Here is a 14,472-nt window from a genome sequence, read left to right as displayed (position 1 = left end):
GGGACTGTGAAGAGCTCAGCAGAGACCGCTGGCAGGTGAAGGGAGCGCTGCTGGTCCGAAAGGCCTCAGAGGCTACTGCTCCTGTAGCTCACTACTAGGGTGGGACTGTGGGGACACCTGCAGATTGTGACCGAGCCCCAGGTACCTAGAGAACCTGCCCGCAGTGCCCACAGACCAGCCCTGCCCCACTGTTGTAGGTGGGCCTATTTGGGGGACCCTTCTCAAGGCGGTCTGCTCTTATGAGATCTCAAACATGCACCATGTCCAGGCTCAAGTTCAAGACTGGTATGTCACTTTTGCCACCCGGCGTGTACCAAGAGCCACAGCTGCACCTCCTGGAACCAAGGCTCAGAGTAGCGAGTGTTCAGCAGTTTTGAGGCATTATAGGATTCCTAAAGCTCTGGAGAAAGTCTCCCCAAATCGACAAGAACAGAACCTATCTTCCTAACCGGGAGACCTCTCACTATGCAAAGAAATGCCCGCCCACCAGAGCAACTGTGTCCCTGGCAGACAGTTTGGCTGGCCCTCGCCTTCGCATCAACCTGGAAGGCACGCAGTGGGCCACACAGGAGGTAACTCTTCCAATACTTCCCAGAGCCTGACGAGAAAGTGCCCCCGCGGCTGGTCCTGGCTCCAGACTAGGGCCACACGTAACCAGGAAGAAGGTCGGGCTGCCCACTCTTCCCGCGTCGCCTGTCGCACCCCAGCCTGTTGGCCAGACCCTGCGCTGGGTAATTGGGACGAGAGAGACGACCGGCGAGCGGCTCCAGGGAGACTGCGCGCCTGTCAGCCACAATTTGTTTAAGTGGATGGGACAGGCTGGGCTGCCGGGGCTGGGGTCACCGAGGCCGCGGCCCCCAGCCTGGCCAGACCCAGGACTGCGGGGGAGCCCAGCCATACTGCTTAACCGGGCTAGCTGGCGCCAAGGCTCCGGGAGGCGCGGGTCCGGTGGAGAAGCCATGGATGGGAACAACGAATGCGCCTAGTGTCTTCTACCGACCACTTTTCCTAAGCATGGGGCCACACATGTCACCCCAGCTTTTCCCGGACACATTCACATTTCAAGGCGCGCTTAGTACCCAGTTATTGGCGCTCACGTGCCCCTCACTCAACTCATTGGACCACACATCCCCCAGCATTCCTGCATCCATTCCACCATTCCGTGCGGGCTCAGGCAAATCTACTCCGAATCATACATGCAGACACCCACAGGGACCTATGCGATTTTAAGGATCAACTCTTGAGAGAGGACTTAGCCTATCTCTTGACCATTCTCGATGTAACTCGGCCAAAAGACGGACCGGCAGCCCTGTCAGGCTTGGGACCGCAGTCCCCTCCGGCCCAGGTTACTGGTGCTGTGTTTGGTTGTTGCGGGAAGCTAAGACTACAGACCACGTGAAAGGGGCCTGGGACCACGAAGCCAGCGCCTACCCGACGCCCCCGCCCAGGACTGCCTGGGAGAGGGAGGGGCGGCTGAGCGCGCGTCCCCCACCCGTCTGCGGGTCCCGGCCGATGCGAAGTGACAGGGGCCGGAGCTTTGTTGTGGAGCCTCGGCCGCCTGGCGCCAGGCGCCCTCGCCCGTGCCCTCCCCCTCCAGCCCCGGGCGGCCCGCGAGGCGCCCCCCGGGGCCTCTTAAAGAGACACGCACACTCGGCCCGGGGGACTCCCCCAGGGGCGCCTGTTCCTGGGAAGGGGAGAAGAGTGGGGGTAGACCCAGGCGGGGGTAGGGCGAAGCAGGAGCTGCGAGCCGCAAGGCGCCGCTCTAGAGGCTGCTTAGGCCATCCCAGCGCCAGTTTTCGATGAGCCAAGGATATTCTAAGAAAGTTTGATTGGGGATGGGTCGATAAAGAATCTTAAGAGCGGCTATAGCAGGTCCTCCAGGCGACTTCGTGATGGGGGCCTGGAGCGGTTGATGGAATCCCAACCTGCCAGGAAAAAGTCTAACCAGCCGCAGGTCAGGTCCTTAGCTTCATAGGTGGGATTCAGATCCCCTAATGTATCCACTGGGCGACAGCTGCCCGGTGGACCAATAACTCAGACCTTCGTGTTTCAAATCTCGGGCCTAAATGGGTAGATCAGCTACAGTATGCCACCCAGAAAAACGACCAAAATACATACTTCGATTCATATACATTTGTACAAGGTATTAAAGTGTCTGTCCCCATACACACAATTTAGCAAATGTATTGCTAATTCGGAAAGCTGACCTGACTATTTTTTGTTCACCTCACTAACTGCCCAAGTGTGTTCAGACACATCTCTCAAGGAGGAACCACATCCTGTCTAAATTGGAACCAATGCAAAGCTGAAGTGGATCTCACACCAGCTGCAGACACCGCGAAGCTAGAGCTGAAGATTCATTATGATCAGAGAAAGGAATGAGAAAAGCGACCTAGCCAAGAGTAAGGTCCTGAAGAAAAACCCAGTGCGGCAGGCGCGCACAGGGCTATGAAGAATTACAAGCGCCTGGTGTTGGCTCAGATGTATAGGAAAAAAGGTCGTGGAGGCCAAACGACTCCTGCTGGTCTCAACCCCGTACTGCCGGGGGCGACTAGTTTTTAAACGTCTTTCTGGGCGGTCAGCTACCAAGTGCCTGAAGACCTGGTGTATGCAGCGGAGGTGCAAGCTGCCTGGACCACTGACTAACACAGGGCTGGAGCGGCAGACTTCGCTTATACTGGTTGGGTGTGTGGGAGTGTCCACTGTGGCTGGTTCATACCCTGCCTCTCCTCCTCAACAAACACAAGGGTCCGAGCCCCCACTCTAAATAAGCAAGTGTATGATCTTTTGACTCTGGACACACCTGATTGTGGCTCTCAATGTGTACCGAGGGCGCCACGGTGGGTGCAAAATACACCACACACACACACACACACACACACACACACACACACACACACACTGGGGCTGTTGCCAGAGAGAAAACGAAGACTGATGGTCGAAGAGGGTGTTCAAATGTTGGCAAACACCTTGATTCCCACCCGCATTACTCGGCATCCCTGAACTAGGTAGGGAGCCTTGAGCTTTCAAAAGAAGGAAACAAACTCTAGACAAGTGGCCCGGACGTGAAGAAAAGATAAAGATGCCGGTGTTTAGGAACAGATGGGCTTGCATCGCCAGTGCGCCAGTAGCCAGTACCGGATGCGGCGAAATTCGTTCTGGCTTGTGTGACCAGTCTGAGTTCTAGGATCAACTAGCGCGGTGCCGCCTTGGGCTCTGCAGAAGGTGCCTCACCTACCTAGTTCTATGGATCCATTTTCCCACTCGCCAGAAGGTTTTGACTTACGGACCTGACACAGACCTAGTTTAGGCTAAATGCCGGGCCCTCCTGGAACCCCAGGTTCCTGAGTCTATGAGGGGAGGAGCAGGTGAGGGGGTGGGGGTGTCCCTTCATTTCTCCAGCGCAAGGCCGCGTCCCGTTCCCGCCCGCGCCTGCCCCGTCAGGGTTCTGCCATGGCTCCCCACTCACCGGCTCCTGCCACCTGAGTTCGGCTCCGGGACCTCGGCCGCCCGAGCCTCCTGACTTGCCCGCCCACCGGCCTCGCTTTCCAGTGCCCGCAGCCTCCCTCCGAAGTGCATGGACCCGGGGCGGTGACCGGGAGTGGGGTGGGAGGCCAGGCTGGGGCGCAGGCCAGAGCGGCCGGGCCTCCCAGCGCGGGAGGGAAAGGGCGCCCCCTCTCCTCTCCGCAACGTGTCAATGCTTTGCACTTGGGGCCGGCATGCGGCTAGGGGTCCTTCCCCAAGGCCCTGGGACCCGGGCGCCCCCTGCCTCAGGCCTTTTCCGTGGGTCAGATCGGCCCTCTGCGCTTTCCAGCCCTCGGCCAGGCAGCGGGCGGCGCGGACGGCGGGGTGGGGGCCAGGCCAGGGGGAGGGGTCTCGGGGCCCGCTGGCCCGTCATTGGTTAATATTTTATTCTGTTGACATGTTTTCTTACTGCTGAGGCTTCCGACACCTTCTCCCGGGCCCCCCCTCCCGTCCAGAGCTTGGCCTGAGCTGTCAAAACCCCGCCCCCGGAGACCCACAATTGGTCCAAAAAGCGTAAAATCAGCAATCAAGGGGGGCCTGGCTCGTTAGCGCTGGGGATCCGAACAGGGCAGGACATGTGAGATAGTCACAGTTTTCCAGAGATCAGGACAAGATCTAACCAGTCGCGCGTGGTCCCCGGCGCCGGAGCCGGCCAGGCCAGCCCAGCCCAGCCCAGCCCCGCGCAGAGCCCCCTCCGCCCCCGCGCCCAGAGCCCCGCGCCCCTCGAGGTGCGCGGGACGGGGAGCCGAGAGAAGCCGCTGCCGCGCCCGCCGCCCGGGCCGTCCGTCCTCCGCGCGCGCCGCCGCCCGGGCCGGGGGTCCGAGGCGCGCGCCCCCGGCCCCGGCCCCGGCTCCCGGGTGCCTGGGCCGGATGTCCCGATGAGAGAGCCGGCGCTGGCAGCCAGCGCCATGGCTTACCACCCGTTCCACGCGCCACGGCCCGCCGACTTCCCCATGTCCGCCTTCCTGGCGGCAGCGCAGCCCTCCTTCTTCCCGGCGCTAGCGCTGCCGCCCGGCGCGCTGGCCAAGCCTCTGCCGGACCCGGGCCTGGCGGGGGCGGCGGCCGCGGCAGCAGCGGCGGCGGCGGCGGCCGAGGCGGGGCTGCACGTCTCGGCACTCGGCCCGCACCCGCCCGCCGCGCATCTACGCTCGCTCAAGAGCCTGGAACCCGAGGACGAGGTGGAGGACGACCCCAAGGTGACGCTGGAGGCCAAGGAGCTGTGGGACCAGTTCCACAAGCTGGGCACCGAGATGGTCATCACCAAGTCCGGGAGGTAGGGCGGCCGGGAGGCCAGCGGGCGGGCGGGCTCGGGGACCGGACAGCACCCACCAGCACCGAGCCGATGCTCTCTCGGCTCCCTCCAGCTCCGGCCCTGGCGCCACGCTCCTCCCCACAGACAAGCAAGCTGACTTTTTATTCGTTTGGCTCCGGAGCGAATTAAAAAAAGAAAAAGAAAAGCAAACATCTCTCGATTGAAATAAAACGAAAACACGCTCCTAAAGAATAGTCCCGACCGTTCTGAGTCTCAAAGGCCCGGTGGCACGACTCTGGTGGGTCTCCTCCGCCCCTTGCAGTCTCTTTTTTTTTTTTTTTTTTTGTTTTGTTTTGTTTTGTTTTTTTGTTTTTTCCTGTTTCCTGGTCGGTCTTGGAGTTCCTAAGAAAAGGGACCTTTCCCGGATTCTCCGCTCCGATCACCGGAGTCCATAGTGGTTCTAGCATCCCACCTCCTGCTAGCTCCAGGCCGACCACTTGGTTCCAGCAGAGTTGTGGAGCCCACTAGGCCTTGGACTGAGTCTTACTTGTCCTTGGAGCTTGGAGTTCTGGACCAGCCACCTCTTGAGGCCTTAAAGCCAGAAGAAAAGCACAATCCCCAGTCCTCCCAGCACTTCAGTCTCTGGAAGCCCAGGCCTCAGGTTCACCCTGTTCCCCCGAAATTCTACTAGGCTAGGGTTCCCCGATTAAGGCTTTAAATCATTTCCCCAGACAAGGACCTTGCTAGTTTATTTCTTCCAGTCCTGTCCCAAGAGTTTATTTCCTCTCTGCGAATTTCAGAGCAATTCAGAAAAACCCAGCTTATCGTATCGCTGAAGGGCCTAGTTTTCCTTTCCTGGGTGGCCATCACCCCTCATCTCGGATCAGAGTGGAGGAAAGGTTCCCAGACGGAGTGCAAAACTAATCCAAGGCTTTACAAAACAGGGTCTGGCCGGCAGAAATAAGATGTCTTGGGAGTAACAAACACAGGTTGGGTCTTCCCCATTAGCGGTAGGATCACAGCGCAAGTAGAGGACGTGACAAACGTTAAATGGGGAAACTTCAGGCGGGGTGTCACGTCATCGGGAAGGGAAAGGGGTAAAGAAGAACCGGGTCCCAATGGCATGTCCCCCTTCCCTCCCTCCGAGGCGGATGTTCCCCCCCTTCAAGGTGCGAGTCAGCGGCCTGGACAAGAAGGCCAAGTACATCCTGCTGATGGACATTGTGGCTGCCGATGACTGCCGCTATAAGTTTCACAACTCACGGTGGATGGTGGCAGGCAAAGCTGACCCTGAGATGCCCAAACGCATGTACATCCACCCGGACAGTCCGGCCACAGGGGAGCAGTGGATGGCCAAGCCTGTGGCCTTCCACAAGCTGAAGCTCACCAACAACATTTCGGACAAGCATGGCTTTGTGAGTGTGCGCAGGCTGGGAGAACCTGGGCGCGGTGGGTCAAACGGGTAGAAGGAAGCTAGAGGACTTCTAGAGGGGAGCATCAGTTGAACCCCCGAGTCCCCCTTTCTGAGTCACTGCTCCGTGGCCCAGGTAAACTGAGGCCTAGGCTTCCAGAGCCCTGTTCTGCAAGCCTGAGGAGAAGTCAACAGTTTGTGGAAAGCTCCAGGCTGCCCTCAATCTCAGTGCCTTTCTGACAGAATTTTGAGAGCCCCTCCTAGAGAGTGAAGCAGGTGCTATAGTGAAAGGGCCAAGCCACCTGGGCCCTGTGGAGGTCACTGCGCTAAGGACCTGTAGATGTGCGCTTGGACAACCTGCTAAGGCTTTCTCCTGTAGCTAACCCTTACCTAGGGTAAGGGAATCCAGACATTAAATCTGCCCTCCTCAGGCCTTTTGGAATTCTCGCCCTCCTTTAAGGCAGATGTCCAGCCAGGCAAAGTAGTGAGGAACTCCCCATTTCTATCTGACTCAAGGTCCTAGCAAATGATGGGGAGTTCATTGGGCAAAGCGAGTCTCCTAGTGCATCGCAGCCAGCCCTTGTGCACCTCTCCACACTCTTTCTTTCCTTAGTATCTCAGGACCCAATAATGTCACAGGAAAGTGAAGTCAAAGAATGGAAATGGATTTTATTTGTCTGTTTTGTTTCGTTTCTTTTTCCAACTGGGCAGTGTAAGAGAAAGAAAGAATAGCTGTAGAGAAGGAAAAAAGTGTGAGAAAATATAAAAATGAAGTGCAGGTGAACGAACAGAAACGAGAGAGAGAGAGAGAGAGAGAGAGAGAGAGAGAGAGAGAGAGAGAGAGGGGGGGGGGGGTCAGTCGCAGGAAGCTTTTAGACAAGGGCTGGGAACTGCGGGCTGACCTCTTCTTGCTCCTCACAGACCATCCTGAACTCCATGCACAAGTACCAGCCCCGCTTCCACATCGTGCGAGCCAATGACATCTTGAAGCTCCCTTACAGTACCTTCCGCACCTATGTCTTCCCAGAGACTGACTTCATCGCCGTCACTGCCTACCAGAATGACAAGGTGTGCTGGGGGGTGGGGGTGGACTTGGCCCCTACATCCGTCTCTACCCCCCAACATTTACAGGCTCCAAGCCTCCATTCAAACCCACCTGATAACAGCATTGCAGAGAGTTTCAAGAACTCACCACCCACTCAGATTCAGACGAGCAGCACCCACATAAATCCCTTGGGCTCCCCCTCATACCCACACAGACACGCGTACTCCCCTGAGGCACTCCACACAGCTGGGCTGGGTAGTTGGAGTGGAGATGTTTACTTAGCAATTAGTAGAGACTCAGGCTCCCGCTGACATTTTTACATTTTATCCGTTCATTTCTTGGCCCAGGACTGGGAGTCTAAATGAAAAGAGGGCGCCTGGGGCAATCTGCCCGAGCTCTACAGATGCTAGGAACTCAGGGTCCAATTTTTACTCTCCAAGGGAGCCAGAGTGGGACAGGTGGCACAGCCCTGGTGCTCCTCTAAGCCACTTGTCTGGGTCCATCAGGCCCCACACCCTTTGGGAGAGGCTGGGAGAATTCTCCTTCAGGTGAAATGGCCCTTGTAGATCACCGTGGATCAAATGAGAGGGTCCCAGTGTCTTTGGTTCTGTCTGTGTAAACCAGGGGGTCTGCCTGGCTAGGAACATTGTATGGAGTGTCTTAGCTCTATGTGGAAGCAAGTCAATTTGTTGGATTCTATACGTGCTTGTTTGCATATTTTTAGTTTTTTGTGAACTTGCCCTTCTGGGCCTGTGAGTGCAATGACTTGACTTTGCCTGGACCTGCGGACTTGGGTGTGCGGGCACTGTGTTTGTCTGTGATCGGGTGCGGAAAAGTTTAACCTTTGTGTCTACCGTGAGCCTGTTTGCTCGCTTGGGCCTGTGTGTGCGTGTTGAGGGATTATTTCTTGAATAAGGCTTTTGGAGATGCAGAGATCCAGTCATTTTCCTAGATGCTTGTCTGCCGGCCTCACTTCTCTGCATACTATCCCAAGCGGGTGGCACGACCCCACCCCCAACCCCAGCTCTCTACTGTGCAGCTTGTAGCTGCTGACCTGGGGGGGGGGGGCGTGCCCCCAGACAGCCTAGAAGAGTCAGGTCTTGACTTAGTACCACTTCCTCGGCCCCGCAGATTACACAGCTGAAGATCGACAACAACCCTTTTGCCAAGGGCTTCCGGGACACCGGGAACGGCCGTCGGGAGAAAAGGTGAGAGACCAGTGGATGGCCTGCTACGCGTACCCCTGGTGGCAGGAAGTAGGGAGGATACAATGGTGGCTGACCGCCTCCTCTGCTCGCCCCCAGGAAGCAGCTATCGCTGCCCACTCTCCGTTTGTATGAGGAGCACTGTAAGCCGGAGCGCGACGGCGCTGAATCCGATGCCTCTTCCTGCGACCCTCCGCCTGCACGTGAACCACCGCCCTCCCCCAGCGCAGCGCCCAGCCCTCTGCGCCTGCACCGGGCCCGAGGTGAGCGGCACAGTTGATCAGAGTCTGGAGGGAAGGACCAAGAAAGTGTCTGTCCCCTTAGGGTGCCCCTTAAAGTCAGTCTTTTGCTCAGGGATCGGTTAATCTCAAAGGCCTTGAGAAAAGTTACGGGAATATAGCTAGAACTTCCAGTCTGGTACTCCCATATAAGGACTGTCCCTGGCAGCCAGGACGATCGGTAGAATTTTGAGCTGGACCCCTTGTGGGATATGTGGTCGGAAATAAGCTTTCTCCTCCAGAGCTCGTTTTCTTCCAGTGTAGGAATAGGGTCTTGATTTATGTGACCTGCAGCTGCCCCTAGAAGCTCTCCTAACTTGACCTTCCCTACAGTTGGTCTGTCTAAAGTGTCGGTGACCAGGTCCAGGTTCCCAGGGACTGGGCGCCACGTCGGTCTCCGGCGACGTCCAGTTAACCCTCCCTCCCTCCCCATAGCCGAAGAGAAGCCGTGCGCAGCCGACAGCGACCCAGAGCCCGAGCGGCCGGGCGAGGAGCGCGCCGCAGCGCCCCTGGGCCGCAGCCCTTCGCGGGACGCCAGCCCCGCTCGCTTGACCGAACCCGAACGCTCCCGGGAGCGGCGCAGCCCGGAGAAGGGCAGCAAGGAACCGACGGAGGGCGGCGGGGACGGCCCGTTTAGCCTGCGGAGCCTGGAGAAGGAGCGCGCCGAGGCCCGGAGGAAGGACGAAGGGCGCAAGGACGTGGGCGAGGGCAAGGAGCCCAGCCTGGCGCCGCTGGTGGTGCAGACAGACAGTGCGTCCCCCCTGGGTGCGGGCCATCTGCCCGGCCTGGCCTTCTCCAGCCACCTGCACGGGCAGCAGTTCTTTGGGCCGCTGGGAGCTGGCCAGCCCCTCTTCCTGCACCCAGGACAATTTGCCATGGGCCCCGGAGCCTTCTCCGCCATGGGCATGGGTCATCTGCTAGCCTCGGTGGCAGGCGGCGGTGGCAATAGCGGAGGCGCAGCGCCCGGAACCGCGGCGGGGCTGGACGCAGGCGGGCTGGGTCCCGCAGCCAGCGCAGCCAGCACCGCGGCTCCTTTCCCGTTCCACCTCTCCCAGCACATGCTGGCATCTCAGGTAAGGCCTGTGGTCTGCCGGCAACCGATGGAGGAAGGAGGGGGGCACAGCAGCTTGTTGGTGGCTGAGGTGGGCAGAGATGTTATAGTTACTCAGATCCTCTGAGAAACCAAAACCGATCTACCATCTAAGTCCTGAAAGGTTAAAACTGCCCATGATCTAACCAGGACATTGCTTCTAAACCCTGTGTGATCTTAGAATGTCCCTGGTCCTCTCTAGACCTGTTTGCTCCTCTATATCCCCAGCGAGGGGTGAGAGAGCACATCTCAAAACTCTTCTGAATGACTAACTAAGGGTTGCCTCCTGGGTTTTATGGGGTTCACTTTTCTGGATGTTCCTAGGACATTTTTTGAGAAAGAAAATCTTTACCTCGTGATTGGCTCTGAAAAACTTTAGGCTTGACTGAACGAACGAAGGAGGGAATTTCGCGTTATTTTCTGGACAGCTGACTTCCCAAATGACTCACCTCTCAGATATTCCTGGCCCTTTCAAGGTCCTCTAGGAAGTCGCCAGTCCTGACAAGTGACAAAACTGGTCTTTGCCCCCACTCTGAGTCCCTAACTCTCCTGTCACATCCAGGGAAGGGGCCTTAGTTCCCCCACAACCTCCTACTGAAATTCTAAATTCCCAGGGGAGAGTTTATGAAAATGTGGCCGCCGGGGCATAGCAAGGAGATGCAGAGAGACCTCTTTAGTTACTTGGGTGGGTTTTTCCCTGCGGAGAGATTTGGATTCCCTTCACTCGGTTTCTTTCCTCTGAGGTTTCTGGCAAATTGAACCCTTGAGATCATATCTCCAGGGAAGGAAAACAGGAGTTTAGATTTTTGAGAAAATGGCTTTGGTTCAGAAGTGAATATGTGTAAGCGGTGGGGGGGGGGCGGCTCTGAAAGTCTGAAAGGAGTTTTGAACAGAGCTTATCATAACTCTGGGTGCGTGCAATGTCTGTGATACCCGAATCCCCAGGACTCTGGACTGGAGGCTTGAGCTGCACCTCTGGCAGGGGTGGATGTGAATGCCTCTTTCCCATCATTTCAGAGGATATGGGGAAGCTGGGGCTTCTGGCTATGACCTGGTCAATAGGTATAAATCCAGGCAAAGAGTACCCCAGAACTCATGAGAAATCAATTGGTATAATTGTGGTAAAGTTATAGTTGTATGTTACGTAAAGCCGAATTTTAGAGAAGTCGAAGTTCCTTCCCCTCCTCCCAGCCTGAGGTACCCGTCTGAAGTGCACGCGGGTCTTGAAAGCCCTTCCATCCCTACAGACCAAGCACTTCTTGGGTTCCCCTGTTTGGACCAGGACTTGGGCTTCCTTTGTCTCTAGCACTGTTGGGGACACGGGGGCATCACCCATTCCACAGGTACACACTCTAGGACATACGCCATTACCTCACAGGTCAGACTATCTCAAATGGGGCCTCATGAACTGAGTGCCCTGTGCCCAGGGTTTCCTGGCTGCTCTGCTACCCACCAGCAAAGCCTGCATTCCCTCCCTCCTGAGCTGCCACAGAAGCGCTGCCAGGTCTTTGTCAGGCCAGTTTATAAACTGGTTGTTACTTGTGACCTGATCCCAGCTGAGGCAGGAGACCCCTGGACAGGCAAGTAGGCAAGAGACTTGATCATCCTGCTTTCTAAGCCTGTGTTCCTCGGGTCCTGCAGACAGAAGGCATGGGAGAGCCACTGTCCTAAATGACAGTCCCAGCTGCCTGCTTGCCACCTGGCCTGCCTTGGTCCTTCTCTCTAGGCCCATATTAGTTCAGCCAGCTCATCCTCTTATCCCTACCGTACCACACAGCACAGAGCAGGGAGATGCCAGGCCTTTGCATCTCGCCTTAGGTAATGGGCACCCTCACTGGGTTTGGCCCTGGCACACTGACTCTTCTCCTCCTCGTGTGAGCATGAGGTTTTATAGCTATGTGAATTCTGGTTTTATAACCTAAACGAGAAGGTCATGGGTTATCTAATTGAACTATCCGGGCTGCCACCTTTAAAGACACTTCGGACAGATGTCTAACCCTCTTGCCTTCTGTTTCTTCCAGGGAATCCCAATGCCCACTTTCGGAGGCCTCTTTCCCTACCCGTACACTTACATGGCAGCAGCGGCCGCCGCCGCCTCCGCTTTACCCGCTACCAGCGCTGCAGCTGCGGCTGCCGCAGCCGCTGGTTCCCTGTCACGGAGCCCATTTCTGGGCAGTGCCCGGCCCCGCCTGCGCTTCAGCCCCTACCAGATCCCGGTCACCATCCCACCTAGCACTAGCCTCCTTACCACCGGGTTGGCGGCGGAGGGCTCCAAGGGCGGAAATAGCCGCGAGCCCAGTCCACTGCCTGAGCTGGCTCTCCGAAAAGTGGGGGGCCCATCCCGCGGGGCCCTATCACCCAGCGGCTCAGCCAAAGAGGCGGCCAGTGAACTGCAGAGCATCCAGAGACTGGTGAGTGGGCTGGAGAGCCAGAGAGCCCTCTCCCCCGGCCGGGAGTCGCCCAAGTGAGGGGCTGCTTGGCTGCTGCACTGCCACACGAGAGCCTCCCGGGCTGGGCTCCCGCCTCGGCTGTCTGGGACGTGTACAGCACAGAATGGGTATTTATTTAAATAAAGAAGCAAAAGCAAGCTTCAGCGGTCAGAATAGAGCCTCGCGTGGCAGGTCGGGGGTCTGGGCCGCTATACTGGGGTCTAACCGAGGAATCAGTCTACCTGGAACACAGTCACTCTGGAGCCCCTGGATTTGATGCAAATTTCTGTTGGAGAGTCAACTACCAGGGCACCTCCTTCTTGCAGCACTATGGGGGTGGCCTCTTTCCAGTGGTCCCTTTGGAAGCCAGAAGGTGCATAGGGTAGAGGTGTTCCGCTTCGGCAAGCATCCCAGGATCCCTGGCCTTGGGCCCGAATGTCGTGAGAAAGGAGGATGCTGGGGCCTGGGAGGCCTGAAGTCAGCGTAGACTCGAGCTAGGAGGAGTCCTGTCCGCTTGGTCTTCCCACCTCTACCCCACAAAAGACAGGCGCCATTCCTGCGTCCACTTATGGTCAGCGGAGGAAGTTGCACTTCTGCTTTGAGTCCCCAGGGGGCAAAAGATATTTATGAAATAAATGGTAATTTGTGTAAATAAGCTTTAAGGTTCCCAGAAGATACAAAGTCGTATTAATTTATTCGAAGGTGTACATTGCTGTGTACATATATTTAGAGATTAACTCATAGCATTTAATTTTTTTCCCTTTTACATGAGCATCTATATTGTACAGGGCCCCAGGATCCTTGGCTGCCGGGGGAGGGGGAGGCACGGAACCCCAGGGAAGGCCCACCCCGTGGACCCCTCAGCCTCTGCGCCCCGGCTTTGCCCGCCCGGCCCACGGGCCCCTCCTCAGGTTTTCACTTTTTGCTCCAGAGGGAGAACGAAGCGAGAAAATAATAAAAACGCTACCATGCGAAGTGACCCGCGCTGTGCGCTCTGTGGGCCGCGCGGGGCTGGGGCTCTGTGGGCGCTGAAGAAGGGACCGAGGCGGGGACGTGGGCGCCCCTATCTGGCCCGCAGCTGCACCTCGGCGACGGCGGCTGCACAGCCCGGCCGCGTGCAGAGCCGCGAGGCCCCACGGCGCCGGCGATGGCGCCGGGCTCAGGCCGGGCCTGGAGGCGCCACTCCGCCCCGCAGCCCCCGCGACCCAGGCCCGCGGCCCGGGCTCCCCCTGCCGGCCACTCTGTGTGCCCGCAGCTCAGCGCAGCAGAGTGGCCTGGACTCCAGACTCCCTTGCTAGGACACTGTGGACCCTCATCACCCCTGTTTCATCCTTCCTGGGTACATGATCTGGGAAACGGGGCCCTACTCTTCTTTCTCCTTTCGTGTGTGTGTGTGTGTGTGTGTGTGTGTGTGTGTGTGTGTGTGTGTGTGTGTGTTTTGGGGAGGAGTGGCCATTTTTCTTCAATACCACAAATTCTGTCCCATCAGTCTGCCTTCTGGAATCATTCGGTGTTTGGGCTGCTGGGAAAGTCTGGCCTAAAGATCCCTCCTCAGAGCTCACGTATCCGGTCCCCTCTTTGCATCAACTTGCTGGCGACTTTCAAGGAGCGTCCCACTGGTCCCATTGGGCTGGTGCTTCCCTGAGACCCCCTCTGTTAAGGAGAGCTAGGTTCTCCCATCACGTCGCTCCAGAAGGCCACAGCTGATAATCTCATCCAGGTGCCAGGGGCCTCGGTCCTCAGCCGAAGTAGTCGGGAAAGGGGAGCTTGCTACTTCATGTCCCTGGACTGGTAGTCGTTGGGCACTCCGTCTTCGTGCCTTTAAGTCCAGGAGGTTCTGACGTCCAACCCCAAAAGATTGCCTTCTTAGGCACGGTGTACCTCTGGTAGTGTATGGCTTTCCACTCGCCCGGGAACATCAGGGATAGTGATTTGAAGGGGAGGGTGAAGATGTAGGTAGACTTGAAAGTTCTTGAAAGTTTCAGGAACTCCAACTGCTCCGGACATCTTCCTGGGCTGATACATTTACAAAGAAAAACTGTTTCCAGCTCCTCTGGAAGAGGACTGCCTCGAGTTTCCCTGGGTTGAGGGGGAAGAAAGTGATGTGTGTGTGTGTTTGTGTGTGTGTGTGTGTGTGTGTAGATGGTCTCATCCCTTCCCTGGGTGAGCTATGGCTCCCCTGCTCTGCTCGGCTTGGACTGACAGCAGTGTGGCCCACGAACCAAGCAGGAACAAGG

At 57.4% G+C, this 14,472-nt stretch overlaps 1 protein-coding gene across 1 annotated transcript; it reads left to right on the top strand.

Annotated features, from left to right (window-relative positions):
• Positions 1–4,083: 4,083 nt before the first annotated feature.
• On the top strand, positions 4,084–13,201 carry Tbx2 (T-box transcription factor 2). Its single transcript, XM_052196839.1, has 7 exons — positions 4,084–4,798; positions 5,925–6,192; positions 7,110–7,256; positions 8,365–8,441; positions 8,538–8,701; positions 9,152–9,789; positions 11,828–13,201. Exons 1-7 carry the CDS (start codon positions 4,404–4,406, stop codon positions 12,272–12,274), a joined length of 2,136 nt encoding a protein of 711 aa, XP_052052799.1. The 5' UTR covers positions 4,084–4,403; the 3' UTR covers positions 12,275–13,201.
• The last annotated feature ends 1,271 nt before the right edge of the window (positions 13,202–14,472 follow it).

This window comes from Apodemus sylvaticus, chromosome 10 (genome assembly GCF_947179515.1).
Source record: "Apodemus sylvaticus chromosome 10, mApoSyl1.1, whole genome shotgun sequence".
In the NCBI taxonomy this organism is placed as follows: domain Eukaryota; kingdom Metazoa; phylum Chordata; class Mammalia; order Rodentia; family Muridae; genus Apodemus; species Apodemus sylvaticus.
The sequence above is the reverse complement of the archived record's forward strand: the minus strand, read 5'-3'. Positions and strand labels throughout refer to the sequence as shown.